The sequence below is a fragment of the Sebastes fasciatus genome, chromosome 13, assembly GCF_043250625.1.
Source record: "Sebastes fasciatus isolate fSebFas1 chromosome 13, fSebFas1.pri, whole genome shotgun sequence".
NCBI classification, from domain to species: Eukaryota; Metazoa; Chordata; class Actinopteri; order Perciformes; family Sebastidae; genus Sebastes; species Sebastes fasciatus.
In genome coordinates, this window is record NC_133807.1 from 31,077,892 (window position 1) to 31,101,810 (window position 23,919).

The 23,919-nt window shown below is 41.9% G+C and overlaps 1 protein-coding gene across 8 annotated transcripts in view; it reads left to right on the forward strand.

The window, feature by feature from the left end:
- Positions 1 to 16,228, forward strand: part of LOC141781253 (septin-9-like) — a 154,509-nt gene extending 138,281 nt beyond the window's left edge. For all 8 annotated transcript variants that reach the window (XM_074656855.1, XM_074656859.1, XM_074656858.1 and 5 more), the window contains 9 exons: positions 2,196 to 2,405; positions 5,954 to 6,082; positions 6,480 to 6,561; positions 6,845 to 6,982; positions 9,242 to 9,359; positions 10,746 to 10,841; positions 11,026 to 11,122; positions 13,018 to 13,069; positions 14,762 to 16,228. In XM_074656855.1, coding sequence (XP_074512956.1) covers positions 2,196 to 2,405; positions 5,954 to 6,082; positions 6,480 to 6,561; positions 6,845 to 6,982; positions 9,242 to 9,359; positions 10,746 to 10,841; positions 11,026 to 11,122; positions 13,018 to 13,069; positions 14,762 to 14,903 — 1,064 coding nt within the window. In that variant the 3' untranslated portion in view covers positions 14,904 to 16,228. The remainder of the gene's footprint in view (positions 1 to 2,195; positions 2,406 to 5,953; positions 6,083 to 6,479; positions 6,562 to 6,844; positions 6,983 to 9,241; positions 9,360 to 10,745; positions 10,842 to 11,025; positions 11,123 to 13,017; positions 13,070 to 14,761) is intronic.
- The last annotated feature ends 7,691 nt before the right edge of the window (positions 16,229 to 23,919 follow it).

Genomic DNA, 23,919 nt, shown 5'->3' on the forward strand with positions numbered 1-23,919 from the left:
TGTACTACGAAGTGAGTTCAACACACCCAGGGTATCTTCTCGTTATCTGGCGTAACTAACCCTAACAAACGAGATCCCGCTAAACGGTACTACGACGGTGGTTATCAACTTGGTAAATCAACCCAGGGTTTCTCCATCTGGCTATGAGCACGTTCACATGAAAGGGGCGGGCTTTGCAGCATGTGACCAATCACAGACATGGACAAGTCTACTGTCAGCAGAGCGGCACATTTTACAAACTATAATATTAGACAAATACAAAGAAGTTAAACACATAATCAGACTAAAATTAACACAGCTGAAGCTGCCAAATGCAGGAAGGACAGCTGACAAAAGAAAAAATTGCCAATGTATGAATGCATAAATTAACAGATTTATTCATTTAACGGCCTGAAAGGTCAGTTAAGTCAGTATAATGGATGAAAAGATGACACTTCATTACGCCCTTTGACAATAATGTGGCGCTGAACACTTAACCTGCCCCGGAGCAGGTTAAGTGTTCAGCGTAAGTTACCATGGCGATCTATCCCGCTAAGAAGAAGTGAACCACCGTCGTAGGATGGAAAACCCTGAAGGGTTAACCCTGAAGTTACCTCTCTAACCATAAAATCTTGCTTCGTAGTACAGGCCTCAGGTCAGCTATGTGATCAAACAGAGTCCAGGCTATGTGTAGTACTACGGGGTCATGGCGTCCACTGTGTTTAAATGCACAAACTCAAGCATGTACTCTCCGTTTGTGTGTGTGTGACCCAGGCTAACTGGGCGAGCGGATCAGGTTTCAGCCTCAGCAGTCTCCCTCTTTTCCACTCTCACATTAACAGGACAGTAACTCTGCACTGTGGAGCGGGAAAGGGAGGCCTTGTGAGGGGGCGCAGCTACACGAACATACAGACTCAAACATACACACACTGTAAATTCTTCACCTACGCTGACTTAACACATTGTTAGGCAGAGAGCCACGTTCTGCATGCGTATCAGAGACTTAACAGATCGTAGTGAACGTATTAAAAGTTGAATATTTATCTTACATCTGTAGGCATTCCACAGGAGGACATTAAGCTAATCATTACAAAAACAAACTGCAGGGATAACCTCCTGCCAAGTGCTAAGTACTTTAATACTACTGAGTATATTTTCTAATAGTTCTCTGTTGAGTCAAAAGTCTGTCTTGGCATGAGACCAGCCATCCTCTCTGTCTGAACGTCAGGAGGTGTTTTTAAAAGGTGTGTGTTGTTTTAGTAAAAAGACAGCTAAAACAACTAACCAGATTTATCAGTCACTTCCGCTCCGTAGTCCTCCAACAGGTGCATCCAAAACACTGAGTGTATTGTGTTTTTCATGGATCAACATGTCGCTGATAATTTAAGGAATAGTTCAACATATTGGGAAATTCACTTATTTGCTTTCTTCCCAAAAGAAAATCATTCCTCTATCCGTCCATTAAATATAAACCTGGTTAGCTTAGCTTAGCACAAAGACTGGAAACGGGGGGAAACAGCTAGCCTGGCTCCGTCCAAAGGTAACAAAATCCACATTCCAGCAACTCTGAAGCTCACTGATTATTAACACGTTATGTCTTATTTAGTTAATGTGTACCAAAAAAACAAAGTCTGAAAGCATCAATTTGCATTTTTCCGGGGGGGCGTCAGGTGCCAGACTATTTCTTGGCTGCCAATAACTTCCTGGAGTCTCTTCTGTTGTTTGGCAACTGCTTGGAGCCAAGACATAGTCTGGCACACAACCTCCTGTAAAACTTGTTTTTTTATTTGGCTTAAACAAATGAGTTATTGCCTTTTTATTAGTGAGCTTTAGGCAGATTTTTTTGTTACCTTTGGACAGAGCCAGGCTAGCTGTTTCCCTCTGTTTCCAGTCTTTGTGCTAAGCTAAGCTAATTGGCTGCTGGCTGTAGGTTTGTGTGCATCTTGGCAGTTTAGTGCATAAAGTTGTTCCTTATATAAGGAGGTGTTTTCATCTCAGGTTCTTGTTGTAGTGTGGATGTTTTGCAATGCCATACTCTGCCATGCACCTCTCTCATCCACTTCCTCATCTTACTTACTTGTTTTTAATATCCTCACCACTGCTAATCAGACATTAATCTGTCACTTCTATCCAGCCCCATTCCCTTCATACCCTTAATATCACACCTCATCTCGTTCCCTCTAACCTCCCTCCTCTCTTTCTCTCTGTCCGATCAGGGCAAGAGGTGATTCCCAGCTACAGCAGCAGTGCCATGTCTGAGGCGGCGGTGCCTGATGCGATGGTGGCCCCGGCGGTGGTCACCCCGTACGGGGAGAAGGCCGGTGGACCCGTGGTGGACTTCAGTTACGTGGGCATCGACGCCATTTTGGAGCAGATGAGGAGGAAGGCCATGAAGCAGGGTTTTGAGCTCAACATTATGGTTGTGGGTAAGTAGCGCATGTGTATGCCAGCTAAAGTTACAGTCATCCTGTCCAGATTTGGTTTGTGCTAGCATGAGTGTGTCAGAGTGCCCCTTTACACTCGGCATTAAAATGCGTTTGGGTGATCAGATTGCAGGCGGATAGTGCGTGACCACATGAAAGTACAGGTGTAAATGCAACCAAAACGCATTGAAGACGGATTGTGATCCGATCGGCCAAACTACCTCCAGAGGTGGTCAGGGACCAGATGCGTTTTCGTTTTCAACTCGCAGTGCATTCTCAGCGCTCCTCTGATCGCTGGACTGCCGTGACTACAGAGATAACCGCCACCACTGCCACCTCAATCTGTGCTCGGCGTCTCCTCTCCTCATACCCCAAACTTTGCGTGCCCTCTCCCCGTAAACGGCGGCGTTTTGAGACTGATCTGTCCACGCATTACGCGCCGCCTCTCTGGCAGCCTCTCTGGCAGCCTCTCAGCCCCTTTTAGACAGAGCAATCAGATCTCAATGTGGACACTGGAGACACATATTAATACCACGTGTAAATGTAATCAGGTTAAATCATATCTAGATACAAACTGATATGCATTTTAACTCTAGGTAAAGGGGGTAAGATAGCACAGTTGCCTCACAGCAAGAAAGTTCTCCATACTGAACACTGAAAAGGGGATTTTTAATCATAAATATAAATTTTTTTTCCCATCTCGTTGTCTGAGCTCTGTCATCAAGTGCAGACTCTGAAGTCAATTTTACACATAGTATCAACCCGCTACCATTACACTTAAATGTGTGTCTCAAAACATCTTAAGTCAGCTGTCCTGTTATTCAGGTATGATTCAGTTTTCTCTCTAATCATTGACAGAAAATGGAGCCCCTCAAACTTATTTTAATAAGCAGCCACAACTCTCTATCTCACTAAGCCCTCATCACCTGTGATTAGACACTTTTTAAAACAGGAGCTAATTACACACACACACACACACACACACACACACAAACACACACAAACAGTAGACAGGCCATCATAAAACCCACAACGCCTCCCTGCTGTACGTCTCCTCTGGATGATGTTGTGCCGGTTGGTCTTGTCTTTCATCCTCCTAATAAAAAAAAAGCGTGCTTCAGAAGCAGCCTCAGGGTTTAGACGAAGTTATGTAAAGTTGTGGAGGTAATGGTAAACAAACCTAAACAAACTTGGTTTCCATGTTCAGGGGACGTTATATACCAGCACTTACAAAAAGGGAGCAGCGCAAAATGGAATGGTGCTTTTTAAAGTGGAATGATTGGGTCGCTGTCTTTATGGTTAAGTTCTTCAGAGATTTGATATAATTAGTTTACTAAGTGCTGATTCCATTTATCATTTTTTATTGAGCAGATTTGGGTGCAAAAGACAGTCAATGTCAATGACAAAGAGTCAAGCATAAGCATGTTTGTAAAAAATGTTCAGTCAGTTTTTGTTTGCTAATAATTTTGTCTCGTCTTCATCATGAAAAAAATCGCTGTTTTAAACAAAATCCACAGTTGTATGGCGTACATCATAAGCAAGCGTAGGACTTTGGCACCACAATGCATCCCCAAGTCTCTTAATTGCATCCGCGTTTCCCTCACTTGCGTCTTTTCCTTGCGTCTTAGTCCCTCCCACCTGGGATGCATGCGGAGATGTAAGGAAACCATGCGAGGAGAGAGGAAACGAGGAAATATGTTTTAAGAGATATGAGACGTTGTTCCCTCTGAAGCGTCACGTGAAGCAACGTCCGTTTCTAATGACAGCAGCAGCTGATCACAGCTGGATCAGCTGTCAGTCAGCTTTAACAGCTGTGGAGACTTTAGATGGAGTTTGTGTCTGAACTGTATTGATAGTAATAAAGGCACACAGTTCTCAGTGGCAGAGCAGCAGCTCTCTGTGGCCTGTAACCTGTTTAACAAACACCTGCACATGAATAACAGCCTGCAGTCTGTATTTATAATGTGGACTGAGTCCTGTTAAGAGGCTCGGGAACCATTTCTACCGACACAATGCCTTTATATTAGTTATTCATTATTGATATTCTGATTGTGAATTCATTATTTAATAACCCCGCATATGATTATAGTGTCTTTTGAACACTGAAAATGATTTATCAGGCTAAATGTTTCAGGGGAAATTGAAATCATGTGATGTGATGTGATGATCAGTTCCAAAACTTCCAACTGAATATGAATTTTCTCCATTAAAATCTGCAGCTGCTGGCTTCCATACTGGTTATGCAGGTCCATGTTTGCATGCAACGTGTGCTGCCTACTGCCTGTACATGCGACTGTGTTTGAGTTTACGTCTCATAAATCAGTAAAGGTCTCGATGTTGACTTAACCTGAAGTTGAACCGTGAGTGTTGGCTGCCCAGTGGGCCCCTCCAAACTCTTCTTCTTTTACCCGTGGTGATGTTAGCATGGGGCGCAGCGGTCACCGAGGGTCCCATCCATATAAACAGACGGTTGGTCCATCAGCTTCTACTATAAAGTCGCCCTCAGTCCATCTCATCCAGTCTAAGAGCATTTTATCAGCCTTTTATCCTGTGTCCTTGCAAGAAAACATCGACCATTCATCTACTTGTATAAGATGAAAATTGTGTGCAAATTATATAATTAAAGGAAGTATAAAATGTACATATTTACATCCTTTGGCTGTCTCATTTCTGACACGGTGTCACCCAGAATAAAAAACTCACAGTATTTATTACAGGACTTTCTTATCGTATTGCATTACAATGTACAGAGGATTCATTATTTGTGGTCGCTCAATCCAAGCCTATGGAGTCAGATCAGTCTCAATATTAACTAGAATGGCACTCGGAGAGCGCAGACCTCCGCCAAGCTGCCCGAGTAGATTGCCCCCCCCCCCCTCTCCGTGCAGCTTGCGCCATCATCCATGTGTATTTTTGTTTATGTTGAGATCAGCTGTACGTAGCGGAGCATCGTAAAACACTTCATTCAAACTGGACAGAAACAAAATGAAACTCGCCTAAACCGTCGTCGTTACTCTTTCCAACAATCACCAAGTGTGGTTTGGTCGAACTCAACTATAATTTCACCCCCCGCTGTCTCTCTGTCGCTCTCTCTACTGGCAGAAGGAAAGAGGCAGGGTGACGCGTCATCAGGTATTATATATAAATGTAAAAGAAAATCCACATATAAAAAAATAAGGTTCACAAATATATTTCTGGTGCACACACAAATATTTCTTGTTTTAAATAAATGTAATAGAAATGCACATTTAAAACAAAAAATGTATCTGCACATCAGAAATATATTTGTAAAACTTTATTTTTATGTGGATTTGTTTACATTTATAAACTATAACTATTTTTGTGTGTATTGAAAACTATTTTTGTGAAGTCATTTAAATATATAAATCACAAAATACATTATACACACACCCTTGTGTGCATTCATTAATATTGAAACTGATCTGACTCCATACAAGCCTCCTGATTGTTTTAAGGAAAAAGAAGTTTAATCTTCAAATGTGTGTTTCTTTCTCACCATCTGCCTCCCCGACTGTGTTTTTTGCTTACAGGACAGAGCGGCCTGGGAAAGTCTACTCTGATGAACACGCTGTTCAAGTCTAAAGTCAGCCGTAAGTCGGTGCTGGCTACAGCCCAGGAGAAGATCCCCAAAACGATTGAAATAAAGTCCATCAGTCATGGTATGACCCTCTTCTTTTTGGCTGTTTTCTGTCCTTCTGTGTCTCATACTACTTATACTACTTTCTTCTTTCCTTCCGTATTTATACGTTTCTCTTCGTCAGCCACGCCAAAGTCTTACATAAATACTTGTGTAGTCACTCCAAACATTTACAGTACCTTCTCCTTATTTCCCTCTACTTTGCTTCTCTTTAATTACTGTAATCTTGGCTCAACCAATCTCTGACTATATCGTATTCTTGGCCTCATAAAACCAGCCCAGCTTCAAATTTGGCAGCTGCGCATTTGCAGAGTCATGCTTTTATTTTACATCTACAACGCCTGGTTCAGTAGTAGTTTATAAAGTGCATAGGGTGTATTTGACATTATAGTATACAGTGTGTGTTTCTTTGTGTGCAGACATCGAGGAGAAGGGAGTGAGAATGAAGCTGACGGTCATTGACACGCCAGGATTTGGAGACCAGATTAACAATGAGAACTGGTACGCTGCAATTCTGACTATATAAACAGTGAAATATTTAAATTGTGTCTAACCAGATGCTTCTTCCTTTCTCCTTTTACTTATCCTGTTGTTTTACTTTTCCTGTTCCTGTTCTCTGTCACTCTTTATCCTTATCTTCCTCTCACTATCTGAGCCCTCCCTTTCAACTACCTCTTCTCTTCCTTTTGTTCTCACTTCCTCCTTTCCTTCTTTATCTATCCATCTATTCCCTTTCCACACTTATCCTTCATCATTCCCTCAATCCATCCCTGCCTCGGTCCAGCTGGCAGCCCATCATGAAGTTCATTAATGACCAGTACGAGGCGTACCTGCAGGAGGAGATCAACATCAACAGGAAGAAAAGGATTCCAGACTCCAGAGTCCACTGCTGCATATACTTCATACCCCCGACCGGACACTGGTAAGGACACGTTCAAACATGGTCAAATATAGATACCTGAATGCACTCAAGTTGAGAAAGCCTGAATATTGATTCTCCCTTCTTCTGTATCAGCGCCCATCACAACAACACTAAAATGATATCAGTGCTGCCATCAGTTGCCCTAAAGCTAAGTTCACACTTCAGGGCTTTCAAGGTCGTCCGATCGCAGTACTGTTGACACCACACAACTGTCTTGTAATGACTTGTCAATGAGACACATTGTTGATGTTGTTGGCACATGTAAAGATGCACTTATTATTATTTATTATTTATGTATTAAAATAATAAATCCTACACCAGTAACTTGGTAAAAGATATTCAAAATTAACAGAATTTGTATTTATTATTAAAATAATAAATAGTACACATGTAACTTGGTAAAAAATCTTTAAAAAATAACAGAATTTTTACTAATTATTAAAATAATAAATCATTCACCAGCAACTTGGTAAAAAATCTTCAAAATTAACAGGCAATATAAATCAAGTGTAAAATGTTTTAATGCAGCAAAAGGTTAGTCAACATTTAAACAGGAATTCAAATTCCAGTATATAATGTATATAGTATATAAACATAGAATAGTATTGAATAGATCGGCTCCATCATCACCGATACCCAATCCAGCTATTTGAGTCAATATCAGCCCGATATCTGATCCGGTACCGGTGCATCCCTAGGTCTAACAAAAGCATTTCCTTCCTCATAAACTATTTGTAAATATATTTTAGATCCTGCATCGTTTACATTCATATTTATTACCAGCTTTCGGTCATCTTCTTCCCTGTCTTTAACGTTTTTGCTGCATTTCTTGGCGCATTACAGCCACCAGTAGATGAGTGGAATAGTGGGAAACCATTGGCAGGACTGTTTAATCCAAACAACGATGAAAGTATGAAAACAAGCTTTCCCCCTGTTCCCAGTTTTTGTACGGCCGCTGGTAGTAGTTTCATGTTTAGCGTACAGACATGAGAGCGGTATCCATCTACTCATCTAACTCTTGTTAAAACAAATAAGTGTATTTCCCCCCCCAAAAAATGTATTGCGATGACCAAATGGTGACAATGGAGTCATGCTAACAGACCATACAGTGTATAGATACAGACCCTCTTTGTTTGTTCTCAGGCTTTTCAGTGTGAAACATTTCTCACCACTCATATTGAACACACACGCCCACACACATTTCCGCTCAGCGCGATGCAACATATCTCAGTCCACCACACACACACACACACACACATACTGGAAAGATGGGCTGCTCTCGCCAGGCCCTGAAGCAGCACAATGTCCCAAGTTTCTTTCCCTGGATCTCTTACAGACGCACACATCTGGCTCTGATCGAACTGCATAAACTGCCGTCCCCCCTCCACGCCGTGTTGGTTCAGCGCCTCGCTGCTCGGAGCTGAGGGGGGGTTTGGCGTGGACTAGCAGGAGAAATTAGGGGCAGAGTGCACACGGTCTCATGTGTCCATCAAGTGATAGATTCACCGCGCGTTTTATAGTCTTTTGCATTTGTGTAACTCTAGTCGAGTGCATCGGCCAGTCTTGGGAAAATGTCGAAGGCAGCTGCGGATTGTCAGCCTCGAGTGAGCGTGCACACACAAAGACACGCAGTTGATCGCAGAGCAGCATTCAAGTGCTGCACCTCTATTCATTTCTGTGTCATGGCCTGTCTTTACTCAGGCAGTGGGGTGGTGTGAAATGGCCCCCCCTGTCTATGTGCCCCATCCAGCAACGTTTCATGTTGATCCAAACACTGCAGATGTCACATGGGCTGGCCGGCAGCTGCTCAAGGATCGCCTTAAAAAGTCTAACGGGAGAGAGGAAGGAAGGACGAGAGAGACAGAGAGTCTGTGTGTGGGTGTCTGGGAGCATGCAATCAATTTTGAACTTTTGTCTTGTGTGCTCTTGCATGAGTGCACGAGACTCCTCGTTGACGATGGCCAGTCTTTGTCGAAGTGTTGTTAGCCAGGCCAGAATCCGCCACCACCATAACCACATGCAGATGCTTTTGTGAAACTCAAAAGTCCTTTCATCAAGTAGCTGTTAAGACACATTATTATTATGAGTATGATTAGGTCACGGATGCAGCAGTTTGAACTGTAAATGCTGTGTGTTAGTAGTTACAGTAGTTCCTCCTCCATGTAGGAGAATTGTTAGGAACATCTGCCCCCTGGTGGAGGACTTCTGTGTACAATACAAATCATTTCATCTTTCTCATGTTCTCTCTTTCCCTCTCAGTCTGCGGCCTCTCGACGTAGAATTCATGAGACGTCTCAGTAAGGTGGTCAACATCGTCCCAGTCATTGCCAAGGCGGATACACTCACCCTGGAGGAGAGGGACTTCTTCAAAAAGAAGGTAACATTTTCCTCTTTTGTTTATTCTTTAATAGATTTCTGTATTATTTTAGGGCTGTCAATTGATTTTTTTTCTGTTGAAAATGTACCTTAAAGGGAGATTTGTCAAGTATTTAATATTCTCATCAACATGGGAGTGGGCAAATATGCTGATTTATGCAAATGTATATATATATTTATTACTGGAGATCAATTAACAACACAAAACAATGACAGATATTGTCCAGAAACCCTCACAGGTACTGCATTTAGCATTAAAAATATGCTCGAATCATAACATGGCAAACTGCAGCCCAACAGGCAACAACAGCTGTCAGTGTGTCAGTGTACTGACTTGATTATGACTTGCCCCAAACTGCATGTGATTATCATAAAGTGGGCATGTTTGTAAAGGGGAGACTCGTGGGTACCCTGAGAACCCATTCACATATCTTGAGGTCAGAGGTCAAGGGGCCCCTTTGAAAATGGCCACGCCAGTGTTTCCTTGCCAAAATTTAGCGTACATTTACAGCGTTATTTAGCCTCCTTCACGACTAGTTAGTAGTAGCTAGTATGACATGGTTGGTACCAATGGATTCATCAGGTTTTCTAGTTTCATATGATACCAGTATCTTCACTCTATCTTTAAATCTGAGCCCGCTACAACCTACAAATCGCAAGTTGAGTTAATGCGTTTAAGAAATTAGTGTCGTTAAAATTAATTTGCGTTAACACGTAATTGCGTTAACTTTGGCAGCCCCAGTTATTTTATCTAAAATGTCCTTTTTCTTCCATTAAATCCACATCTGTAATCTAGGAACATCCTCTTTTTGTCTCCCTCTTCATGTTTGCATTTCTGTGGAGCAGTAACCAGAGATACGATAAGTCCCTGTTCTCTCTGGACAGTCACAGAACACGGCTAGCTCAGAAGCATCACTCTCTCTCTGTTACCCTTTACTTTCTACACTTCCTCTACACGGTTAATAAGGCTGCAGCTGTTCATTCGTATGTTTTTACTGGCCGTCTTCAAGGATCTCAGGGTTTCCCCTCCTTTCATTAGCAACACAAACCCCCTGGTTAACGTGTGCTTGCTTGTGTTTGTGTTTGGCTGACTTGGTGTGTGAACAGGTTTCTGCATAGGCATCCATTTTGTGATTTTTTGTTTTGTTTTGTTTGTATACAGACAGTGATTAACGACTAAACCCAAACTTTTGGAGTAGATTAGACGGCAGATTAGTGTTAATACCACCTTAATCTGTAGATTAAAGTACATTTGTTTGATGTCTCTCTAGACTGCATTAAGTACGTCTGTCTAATTACTTCTGCAATTAAAGGCCTTAGTTTGTATCCTTTCAAATCTGCAGCGGGTTAAAAGTCTGCTGTGTTTCTCTTTATGTTTGAACACCAGATCAGGGAAGAGCTGCGAGCCAACGGGATTGACGTGTACCCTCAGAAAGAATTCGACGAGGATGCCGAGGACAGAATGATCAACGAGAAGATCAGGGTGAGGGGATCGTCTCAAGGAGCTATATGTGGCAGGAGTCGTGACTCTATTATCCTCATTTATGCTCAGACATGCCTTTCCTCAGAGCTCCGTCACGCTGAAGCCATTCACTCATTTTTAATGAACTTAACGTGAATAATTTCTGACTCCATTGTGTGTCGACATTCATTCCACCTGTGAGCAGGAGATGATCCCATTTGCTGTGGTGGGCAGCGACCAGGAGTACCAGGTCAATGGCAGGAGGCTGCTGGGGAGGAAGACCAAGTGGGGAACCATTGAAGGTACAACTCTCTACCCCCCCGTCTTTCCTCCATATTTTACTCTTATGTTCTTTTATTAGGGGCCGGGCAGCTATGCCGCCGGTCCCTCTTGATTTTGTCAATATTATTATTATTCTTCCTATGAAGTCTGCCTTCCCGTGCATGAAAATAAACCAAACTTTGTACATAGGTCCAGTCTGGTGCTAAACTTCCTCAACTGGCTTTGTGTGTCATGTAGTCCTGATGGTGGCGCTACAGCAAACACCTAAAGTTCAAAACTTTGAAAACTCATAACAAATCAGCCGTACGTGCTACAACTTCATAACTTCCAACAAAATGTAGCTCAGGTGAGCAGAAATGTTCAGATGCTTCAACCTGGCAGGAATTATGAAGTCCATCATTCTGTTTTTCTCAAAAATTTTGCTTAATTGACACCAAACCTGCTGCATCTTCAGTCTGTCCTCCACAAACCAGATTTTTGAATTATCACAAATTGAGCCCACAGTGCATCAAAACGTTTTAGTGTAAACACTACCGTACACGGCTACAGCAAATTCTTGCTAAATAAAGCTCAAATGTTCATGTTTAATAAATGACATTTTGAGGTCATGGTAGATATAAGGGGGTTTTACAGTATTTCGAATTCTCTCCTCATGTGAACCATTGCAGTCAATGGAAATCAAGCATTTTTAAACATCAGTTTGTCACTCAATCATTATAAAAAAAAATGACAGACATCTCTGTGTTGTCTAGATGAAGTACGCAAAGTCTCAGAATTTTGTCTCAAAAACTGAATTTTTAACAAGTTTGAAATCTGCCTTCATAGTGGGAAGTCATAATATGATATCATAGTGTGATGTCATAGTGTGAAGTGGTAGTTTTGCTAGGGTCAGTAAGCTCGCCAAGATAGCGACTTGTTCTTGGTGTCTGAGGTTGTGAGTTCAAGACCCGATCGAGGCAGAACGGACATGCTAAAGCCTTAAAGGATTAATGATGGTGGACCGTCCTGTACTTCTCATTTGTCTTCCTTTTTTCATCTTCCTCCTCCTCTTCCTCCTCAACATGCCCGGCCCCCGACCCACAGCTGCACAGCAGCTATAATTCATATTTGTTTTGAGAGACACTTTCAGGACAGAATACACATAACTAACCAGGAAGTGGTTTTGTTGAGAAGAAAAGACAAAAGGGAGACGTCACTGAGTCGGTCAGTCAATAAAACAATACTCTATTCAGTGTTCAGGCTGCTGTCGTGTGCCGTGCAGCTGCCTCAGGCCTCCAGCAGACACTGTCTGTCTGATGTGTTTGCTTGGTTCCCCCCCCACACCCCACACATCCCCTTTAAACACAAAGGACACACTGTGGATGCTCACAGAGGAAATGAATATATGTTGTTTGCTCAGATTTATAAAATCTAGTGAAAAAATCCTGAACCTACAGCAGTAGATTAATAGTCTGTGTGTTGTTAGTGAGTTAAACGTGTTTGGCTTTATCAGTAGTGTACCAGTGCAGTGCTGTGTTTTGTTAACATCCATTCTTACTGCAGGATCCATCTTTCAATATTTAATTATGTTATCAACTGCAGACAGGATGCACTACCCCTCTATCAAGTGTCTCATTAAGTTTCATTTCCTGCAGTGTGTGCTGTGCAGACACACACACACACACACACACACACACACACACACACACATTTAGTCTCATCTCTTCAGTAGATGAAGTGAGCAGCAGAGATCGGTGTTGGCTGAGACGACACACTGAGATCACTGACTCCATCTAGTGGACGATATACGAAACTTACTAGGAGCAAAGCAGAGCTCCCAGCTGTCACTCTGTCTGTCTTTTGCCACCCTTTTTGTGTGTTTTTAGCTTCACTATCAATTAATTCTGACAACTCCTAACTTCTCTGTCTCCTCTAGTTGAGAACATAGCCCACTGTGAGTTCGCCTATTTACGGGATCTCCTCATCAGGTGAGGGAACTTTGTCTCCATATATCATTAAGTCTTCATCTTAAACTCTGTCTGTTTTCATGCAGCCTCGTGTCACTGTCAGTGTGTGTTTTATGAAATATAAAAAATACTCTGCTTTGAAGAATAATTTGATATGATTGTAGGACAGAAAAGCCTCGTTAAAAATTATATAAATTCCTTCAACTCCATTAAAGAAACAAGAATGAATATGCAAATATTTTTAATTACAAAATGTAACTGCAGGACCGAAGATGTCTCCTACTTCATTGAAAAGTCCATTCTCAGTTTGTGCTGAAGGTTTCAACTTTCCATGGCCTTGTTCAGACCTGGTATTAACACGAGTCCTCAGTGATCGGATCACCTCTAAGTACAGGTCTGAACGCACTCAAAACGCATTGAGGACGCATTGAGGACGCATTGAGATCGGATCTTTCAGACCACATTCAGAGCTGGTCTGGGCCACATATGGCCACATTCTTTTAGCAGTGTGTAGTGAATGCGTCCTGGGCCATATTAAGGACCGCCTACTCTACTGACCGCGGGTCTCTGTGCTCCTCATGTTAATAGACAGACAGATGTGAAACGGCCTCTGTGCTCTACTGTATCCTGTCGGTACAACTGTATTTTATTAAAATATATCTTATCTATAGGCTACATAATCTACAGACTATCAGACTAGGCACGCAAAGTGCATTCAGATATTCCTTTATTAGTCGCACAGAGGGGGGAATTTGCAGTGTACAGCAGTAAAGGGGATAGCGCAGAAACAAGAAGCATTAGTAAAAAACAAAAATCAAGATACAACACGGTGCAAAAAGCAAAACAAAAGTAGACAGACTTCTAAAATATGAAAAATGTAAATAGAAGGAAATATTAAAAATAGGAACAACATATGTACTGACAATAAACAGACTATTAACACAATTGCACAAGTGGAAATATGATATTGCACCTGAAAGTATCGCACAGTATTAATTGAAGTTGCAGTTGCACCTGAGTAGTTTATATTATTATCAGACTGTTGGAGATGTGTCGGTGTTTTTGTTCCGCTGCTTTGCACGGAGCTGACACCCACCTGCTCTCTGGAGCTCTGTACCCGGCTGTTGTCTGGCAAAGTCAGCGATGCCGGCGGCGCGTGCAGAGGTCCCGGCCGGTACAATAACCTTTTATTTTGATGTTAATAAAATGTACCTGAATTCAGGAATATGTAGGATATCACTACTGACATTCCTGTAATATAACATCACAACGTCTGCTGTATCAGCCGTGTGTTTACTACGTGTTAATTTGCATATGGAGCGGGGAAGTGAGATCGGATCACAAGTGGTCACTCATGTGGAGACGCATTGTAATGTCAGGTGTGAACAGACGTACTTAAAGCGGTCCACTTGTGTTCGGATCCCTCAGGACGCGTGTTAATACCAGGTCTGAACGGGGCCAAAGTCGCACTTCTGTAAGTTGCTTATTGGACCACGATTGTCTTCCCTAAGTAGTTGTGGTCGTCTTAAAACAAATTTTGGGATGTGTGGGAATAGCAGGATGTTGTGACATCACAGAGGAACGTCTCCCTTTCAGCAGGTCAAACATACGAGTGAAGAAACAATCAGTGAAATACATTTTTGAGCGGTGAGGTGTGCCCATCTCTTCTACTGGTTTCTAATGGGTGTGTACATACATGTCTGTTTCTCTCAGGACCCATATGCAGAACATTAAGGACATCACCAGCAGCATCCACTATGAAATGTATCGCGTGAGGCGCCTCAATGAGAACAACACGGTGGTGGCTCACGCCAACGGTATGCCAGAGCACCATCATGCCGCCCACGAGATGTAAACGCCGCCCGCCCCCTCACTGCGGTCGACCTCGGCCGGGTGTGATTCATTTGCTTTGAGACTTTGACCTTCATTGACAGTCGTCCCACCACTCCGGCCCTTCACTCCATCTGTCTCCATCTCACACGAGGTGGGATAGAAACTTAAAAGCCTGCCAGAGAGGACTTTATTTCCAGTGACTTTTCAGCGGCTGAGCTGAGCGGACTGTTCATGTCAGATTATTGCCTCATTAACAAACACTTTCTTCTCACTATCGCTGACAAAGAGAGCGAAGAGGAGTTTGATTCTTCGTAACGTGCTGCAGCTTGATTTTTTTACCTGCTTCCAGATCTTACAGTAAACCTGTGGAGCAAAACATCTGCCAAACAGAACGGACTGACGCTTTAATATCCTTCAGAATTGCCTTAACCAGTAACATGTTAATCTCGTCCACTTTTACTTCTAAGCTTTATGTTTTTTCTAGCAGTGTTTGTAAGAATTGTCGCCACAGAAGCACAGTTTTCTGCACACAGCTGTATCAACACATGTGGGAAGTGATGATATTCATTATTGCACTTGATCACTACATAGTCTGTCATCGACAAACATGTTGGAGGAGGGCCGGGCAGCACTTTGCCAACATGTGACGCACATAAAATCTGTTTGACGCAGCGTCAGTCAGCTCTCTCTCCCCTGTAGTTAAACAAAAAAACAGGTTATCAAATAGCACATCATATGTTGTTTTGTCACAAGCTGTGTTTTGCTTTGTTAAATATGGATGTCAGGTCCTCGACGTCTTTTTAACTTCCCAGTACTAAATATCATTGTTTATTAATAGAAATATCTTAAGAGTGATTTAAGATGAATAAGTATTTATGCACGATATAAAATGTGAACGTTTTGTCATCAGTTGTGGTCCACTTATTCAGATTATTCACACGTACGCGCTCTCACACACATACTTTTCCTGCTTTTGGGCCCGTCGTAGTAGTGCCTTATTTATTGGAGAATGTTTGCTAGCATTTTGGCTGAAACTGGAAAGAGAGAGCAGGTTCGTTGGTGCCAAGTTGACTACATTTAGATATTTTTTTTTTCAATCTTTTACCCTCTGGGAAAATAATCCAGTCTTCCGTTGACCAGCTCACCTTTTCTTCTATTGTTTCATAATATACCAAGGATCTCTATCTGTTTGAACCATATATATAATTCCCTAAGCTGTCACTGTCATGCTCTGTCCTGTATATTCTTCTGTGTTCTGATACATTTTTTTTGTACTTGTATTATTGATAATAACAAATTTTCCTTTATCTTATTTTAAAGAAATAAAGATTAAAAGTTGTAAATATATAATTTATTTGTTTTTTTTTTACTTTTTTATTGTTGCAATACCAGGGTTTTCCTTTTTAAAACTACTGGGTATACACGGTTTCCCCCGTCAGTACATTTCCCAGCCCCGGCCTGCAGAGGAACAACCTGTCAGTGTGATCAGCTCACATCCTTTGACTGCAGAAGAACACACTTTAGATCATTTTCTACTACACTGGATCCCCGTAGCATTTAATCGCAGGTGTAAATTCACATTCTGGAGCATTTTAATTGCCACGTCATTAAGCTTTTTCCTTGATTAGCCTCTGAAATCAATACGGCCGCCTGCTAGGTCAGTGCACGGCTGATTAGCACTAATTACTTGAATGCGTAAGTGTGTTTTCTTCTTTTAGTAAGAGAGATGGGAGAGTACCGAGCTCCAGACTAGGACTCGGGTCGGCGTGAGAGTGTGCAGACGTCGGCGTCCTGAAGGCCTGGAGCAGAGGCAGCAGAATGTCCACAGACTGATATCAAGTAAAAACAGACGGTCACACTATATTTAAAGAACTTAAAGGTCTTACTGATAACACTTATGTAGACAAATGTTAGAAAGGCAGAGAATAAAAGTAGCTTTTCCTAAAACAAAAAATGTCCTGATTGTGAATTAATCATTTGAAGGTGCCATTGATAACATTGATAACTAGATGTCGCATTCTCCCTCCTCTGTTTGTTTGCAGTTACTTCACAACAAGTCATTGCCCGGCACTTACCGTCAGCCATTTATCGTTTATTCCACCAACGTTGTTATGATATTGGTTCACAAGCCTTGTTAGAAGTGGGAACCAAACGTCAGATATCTTCCATATCTCCGTGTTGTCAGCGATCAAGTTACGTTACATGAATCTTGAAACGCCACCACACAAACCTAAATCTATAGCTAATGTTTAGCTACATGTTGCAAAATGACTTCATGACGCTTGGGCCAGACTGTCCGCGTGAGCAGTGCGTGGCGGCTGCTTCACTGAAGTGCTGCGTATCTCACGCGTGGGTTGTCCACACCGGCAGCGTTTCAGCTGCTGCTGCTGTCAGTCCTTTCTTTCTACATAGAGTTTTCCTTTCATAACGGCCATTTCATTTCATTATAAATGTCATTTATATTTATTTTAGACAGAAAAAGGTGAAGAAGCGTGTGGTAATTTGTAAATAATAGTAGTAATCCACATTTAATTGCCGGTACTTTATTCATTCATGGAGCCGTGCAAGTCACTGCATGTTCTACAACACTGTCCTGCAAGTATTTCATAATAAAAGCCTCATTTGGGGCTACAGATATCTAGACATTGAAACTGTAGTAATGTTGCTGGTATGATGTCAATATACTGTCAAACGATCATTTTCACTGTCTGTTGTTGCTGTGAGCCGCGCTGCTCACGCGGGCAGTGTGGCTGCTATAACCTGTCAACATGGACGCCGAAATAACAAACAACAGGTTCCGCAGCCGCCACACGCGGCCCAGGTGAACCCCAGGTGAACCCCAGGTGAACCCCAGCTGAACCCCAGGTGAACCCCAGCTGAACCCCAGGTGAACCCCAGCTGAACACCAGGTGAACCCCAGGTGAACCCCAGCTGAACCCCAGGTGAACCCCAGGTGAACCCCAGCTGAACCCCAGGTGAACCCCAGGTGACTTAAGAACAAGGATTTTCTGAAAGTTACATGTAGTACCTTTAATAGAAATATGAAATCGTCCTAACTGGAGGTGTTTTTCTTAGTTCTTGGGAAGTTGACATTTCAGGTGTTCACATTTCTACTGTACTGATGATGATGATGCAAAACAAAGTGACGAAGGTTTTCGTTTGCATTGTCTGAGGCTCAGTTTAACTCATGCAGAGCACTTCAAAATGGCGACTCGCTGCATCGCCCCTCAAAATGGCGTCTGCCGTGCCCCGTCTTCCGCAGTATTAAGGCGGCACACGCCTGCAACGCCCACCACAAGTCGACCCTCCAACCCGATAGCAAACCCCCAACTCCTAAGTTGAGACCCGCCACATTCTCATACTCCTTTTCTCCAAACTCTCTCTCCATCTCCCCCGGGAACAAACCGGGAGAGAAGCAGCTGCATCGCGCCGGCCGCGGCTCGGCTCGTCCCCCTCCCCGCACGCCACCCAGCAGTCGTCCTGTTGGCAGCCACCCAGCGCTTCACCGCCTGCCTTAATGACATTCATTAATGAGCTGCATTCTCTCTGGATACTAATGAAGCCGGGCGGCTCAGACAGACAGAGAGAACCTGTGTTGGCTAGAGTTTGTTTACAGGCGGCGTGTTTGTGTACGAGCACATGTGGAGTTGTATTTCAGCTTTTAATGTTATGCAGACTGTGGTGATATTTCTGCTTGAATGCACATTGAGTTTTACAGACTGAGTAGAAGGTAAACCTGTGTACGTGCTCCAGATTGCACCGTGCCAGCTGCTTTAATGCGCAGTGACACCTTAACAGCTTTGCCACTCTGCTGCCAGATAGTATGTCATCCACCGTCACACTATATAGACAGATAGACAGACGGATCACTCTACTAGGCATTATTGGATGGCTATTAATTAGTGCTGTCAATCCATTAAAATATTTAATCATGATTAACCCTCTGAGATCCACAATAGACCTGTTTTTTGTCTTTTTTAGGGGGGTCCAGGGGGTCTTTAAGGGGAGATAGCAGGTCAACAGTAGATGTCACATAGAAGTGGTGTACATCATCTGAAAGCTGGGAACATGGAGATTAATATGAGATGCTGCTCAGCACTGTGTGTCAAGATGTTCTAGTTATAAATCAGAAATATACTATAATTAATTAAATAATTATTAATTGTAAAAATGTACAAGTGTTTAGAACATTGGGATAGAAGTATATGATGGTCATCCCCATGCTCTCTTAGGTCTCATAAGTTGTTGCAGCAATTTTTGGGTTGAACCATTTTTTACCACTAGAGAATTGATAAAATTATCAATAATCCCTCCAAAATACCACATTAAGACACCAAGACCTTGAGGAACACCATAGAAAAAGCCATGCTGTGATTTGGGATTAAAAACTTTTGACTATTTTGGAGATTTCTGCAAGAATTTTATTTTTTCGTTGATTGGATGGCGAGCACTTCTGTTGTGTAAACTGCTCAGAAACCCCCTTATTGTCAATCTAGCTAGGAAAGCCATCCATCCTCTGAATACTCTAGGTCTCTAGTTTGATCCATCCATCCTCTGAATGCTCTAGGTCTCTAGTCTGATCCATCCATCCTCTGAATGCTCTAGGTCTCTAGTTTGATCCATCCATCCTCTGAATGCTCTAGGTCTTTAGTTTGATCCATCCATCCTCTGAATGCTCTAGGTCTCTAGTTTGATCCATCCATCCTCTGAATGCTCTAGGTCTTTAGTTTGATCCATCCATCCTCTGAATGCTCTAGGTCTCTAGTTTGATCCATCCATCCTCTGAATGCTCTAGGTCTCTAGTTTGTGGCTGTAAAGTTTCATGAGGCTGTGATTATCCTAGAGGTCACCGATTGTTCCACGCATGTCCTCGGTTTCTTTGTGGTGTACGTCTTGGTCTGGCAACGAGAGAACATGTTAGATGTAGAGTGGTGCTATTACACAATCAGGAGGAGGATTATTACTCAGTGCAACCTCTCTCTACTGAGTTTATCTTTGCAACATGAAAAACTTATATAGAAAACAACATTTTAAAATGACAGTCAAAACATTGTGGTCATAATGATAATGTCAAATGCATTTGAATGTAAACTGACACAGATTAATCAACCACTATTAGTATACAGTATAATTATTTATATATATATTATATATTTTTTTCATTTATATCATATCATTTAAATTAAGTGTGTGTGTGTATATTAGGGCTGTTAATTGATTAAAATATTTAATCGCAATTAATCGCATGATTGTGCATAGTTAATAGCAAAAAAAATTCTGTTCAAAATGTACCTTAAAGGGAGATTTGTCAAGTATTTAACACTTATCAACATGGGAGTGGATAAATATGCTGCTTTATGCAAATAAATGTATATATTTATAATTGAAAATCAATTAACAACACAAAACAATGACAGATATTGTCCAGAAACCCTCACAGGTACTGCATTTAGCATAAAACAATATGCTCGAATCATAACATGGCAAACTGCAGCCCACATATCTTGAGGTCAGAGGTCAAAGGACCCCTTTGAATATCGCTATGACAGTTTATCCTCGCCAAAATTTAGCGGAAGTTTGTTTGTTTAGTATGACATGGTTGGTATCATTAGTTTCGTTAGTTTTTCTAGTTTCATATGATACCAGTATCTTCACTCTAGCTTTAAAAGTCAACCCGCTACAACGTCTGGAAGACGTTCGCGTTAACGCACTTTGACAGCCCTAATATACAGTATGTCCATTGGATTACAGAGAGAGTTATTCTGTTAGCCTACCCTTTTGAAATAAATGTGGTGGACAAAATAATAGAAACAATTGTCAGTATAACTCACAATACAATAACAACAGCACCACACTGCAACCATCCAGTTGAATCAACACCTCACAGGGTAAATGAAACGTGTGAAAGTGACTCTGACGATAAACCTCAGCTTTCAAACTGACAATAACAAATTCCCCATCATAATAATTTGACTATGTGTTTGTCAGACGAGTACTGTTGAGAATAACAGGAACATGGAAACAACCCCTAAGTTTCCATCAGGGTTTGTGAGTCATATCCAATCAAATGAAGAAACACACAGTGAAACACACGGGTACCTTGCGGACGATCCATATGAGGAAGACGATGATGATGCCAAACAGCAAAGCAGAACAGATCACAAGAGACACCAGGATCAGTTGGTCCCCAGATTGATCGTCACACTGCTGCAGTTTATCTGTTAATTAATAGACACTGTGTTTACTCTCTCTCTCTCTGTCTCACCCCGGCCGGTCGAGGTTAGCAAGCAAGTGTGAGCATGTTGGAATTCTTGATTAAGGTGGCGTCCCACTTTTTCCCCCTGAGACCCACAAGAGACCCGTTTTTGTCTTTTTGTTTAGGGGAGTCCAGGGGGTCTTTAGGGGGAGATAGCAGGTCAACAGTAGATGTCACATAGAAGTGGTGTACATCATCTGAAAGCTGGGAACCTGAAGATTAATTTGACAGTGTATAAGGGTTTATAACATGATGATAGAAGTATATGATGGTCATCCCCATGCTCTAAGTTTCGTAAGTTGTTGCAGCAATGTTTGGGTTGATTCCATTTGTTACACAGATTTGGTGCTAAATTTAACCATTTGTTTACCACTTGAGAATTGATAAAAAAAATGACCAATAATCCCTCCAAAATACCACATTAAGACACCAAGACCTTGAGGAACACCATAGAAAAAGCCATGCTGTGATTTGGTTTCAACAACTTTTTGACATTTGGAGATTTATGCAAGAATTGCATTTCTCTGCGATTGGATGGCGAGCACTTCTGTTGTGTAAACTGCTCAGAAACCCCCTTATTGTCAATCTAGCTAGGAAAGACATCCATCCTCTGAATGCTCTAGGTCTCTAGTTTGTGGCTGTAAAGTTTCATGAGACTGTGATTATCCTAGAGGTCACCACAGGTCATTTTATACAGGGAGGTAACAAAAATGGTCTCACTACAATGAAATGTCTCCTATGGGGGCTAACATCATCACACATGAATACAGTTGGGCTCGTTGGATCCACAAGAGTCTCAGCTTTACAGTGATACCCAATTTATGTAATTCCAGACTGGTTATGGACCCCAGTATGCAGAAATATTCAAACACATCATTTTAGAATAGGAGAAAATAACACATATATACTGCATGTGATTATCATAAAGTGGGCATGTCTGTAAAGGGGAGACTCGTGGGTACCCATAGAACACATTTTCATTCACATATCTTGAGGTCAGAGGTCAAGGGACCCCTTTTGAAAATGGCCATGCCAGTTTTTCCTCGCTAAAATTTAGCCCAACTTTGGAGCATTATTTATCCTCCTTCCCGACAAACAAGCATGACATGGGTTCCTTGGGTTTTGTAGTTTCTTCATATCTGTAGCTTCACTCTAGCCCTAAAACTGAATTGTTGTCTGGTGGAATGATGGTGACGTTGAATTGTGAAGTACATAAATTGATGAGGCTCACCTCTCACCACCAGGAGCACGGACCCGTTGCCAACACTGTTTACGCGTTGATGAGTCGTCGGGTCAAACTTCTTGTACAGGCACCAGTACGGTCCCGTGTCGTCAGAGGTCAAGTTCTTGATGAGGATGTCCATATTGGGGAATACTCCATGTATCTGAAGTCTGTCGACGAATTCGTCGGCAACGTTGTTGTTTTTTGAGGCGCCATCTCTGTAGAAAACTTCCAGCTCCTCACTGAGACCCTTCTTCAGAGACAGGTACTCTTGGTCTGTTCCAGGAGGTCTGCACTGGATAGTGATGGATCCTCCAAGATCTCTCCATACCACTCCACTGCTCACTATAAAGAGACACACAAACACCTGCTCAATTATTCTGTTTCATCTCACTGTACATTTGATAAAGCTTTATGAATTCATCCTGCCTTACAACACACGTGTTTAAATTCCTACAGTACGTGTACTGATCAGTCTTACCTGGGCCGCTCAGGGCGGTCCCGGAGAGACAGAGGATGGAGATGAGCTTTAACCAGACAGCAGACATGCTGAGATCCTGTCACACAAACGCTCAATTGAACTCTAACTCTGCAGTAGGAAATGTGTTTTCACCCACACCAACAAATGCAACTACTAAACAGCAGCACGTGACCTACATCGAGATGTTTGATGTGGTTCGAGAAGAAGGTGACGCCGTATTTAGACTGCTTAGACACGTTGTAAAGGCAGACTCTTAAAGGTCACATATTGTAGAAAGTGAGATTTTCATGTCTTTTTTTTTTTATCATAAAGCAGGTCTAGGTGCTATACAAATACTGTGAACGTATCGAAAAGCTCAATCCATGAAGAAACACACACAGCCCGTATTCAGAAACTGTGCATTTGAAACAAGCCGTCAGGATTTCTGTACATTTGTGATGTCACAAATATACAATATATAGATCATTACACACGTTGTAAACGTAAACATTCTAAATGTGTCCCAGTTTATTTCCTGTTGCAGTGTGTATGTGTGTGAATGACATCAACTGACAGGAAGTAAACATGGACCCAAGCTGTTGCCTAGCAACGCAATTCCGTTGAAATGTGCTAAAACGGAGCGTTTCAGACAGAGAGTTAATACAGGTTTATTCAGGCAGACAGTATGAGGAAAATAAAGTGTTTTTTTTATAATAACACAGCATGTAAACATGTTCTAGTAGAAACATTAAATCTGAGTATGAACCTGAAAATGAGCATAATATGGGACCTTTAAACAACAACTTTTCTCTGAGGTAGGGCTGGGCGATAAGGCCAAAATCTTCTATCCCGATATTCCATATCTTATATTAACTAAATAATATTCTATATGAAATAACCACATGGTAAAGCCTGGTACTCCTCTGCAGGGTATTTTCTCATTTAATTCAGTACTTTAGTGCAAAATGAACAACAACAGTCACAAGTGAAATGATATCTTCAAATTCATACCCTCGTAACATTTCACAAGATTTTCTGAGAAATTTGAGTTAGTATGTGCTTGTTATGATCAATTTAGACGACTTAATTGTATATCTTGA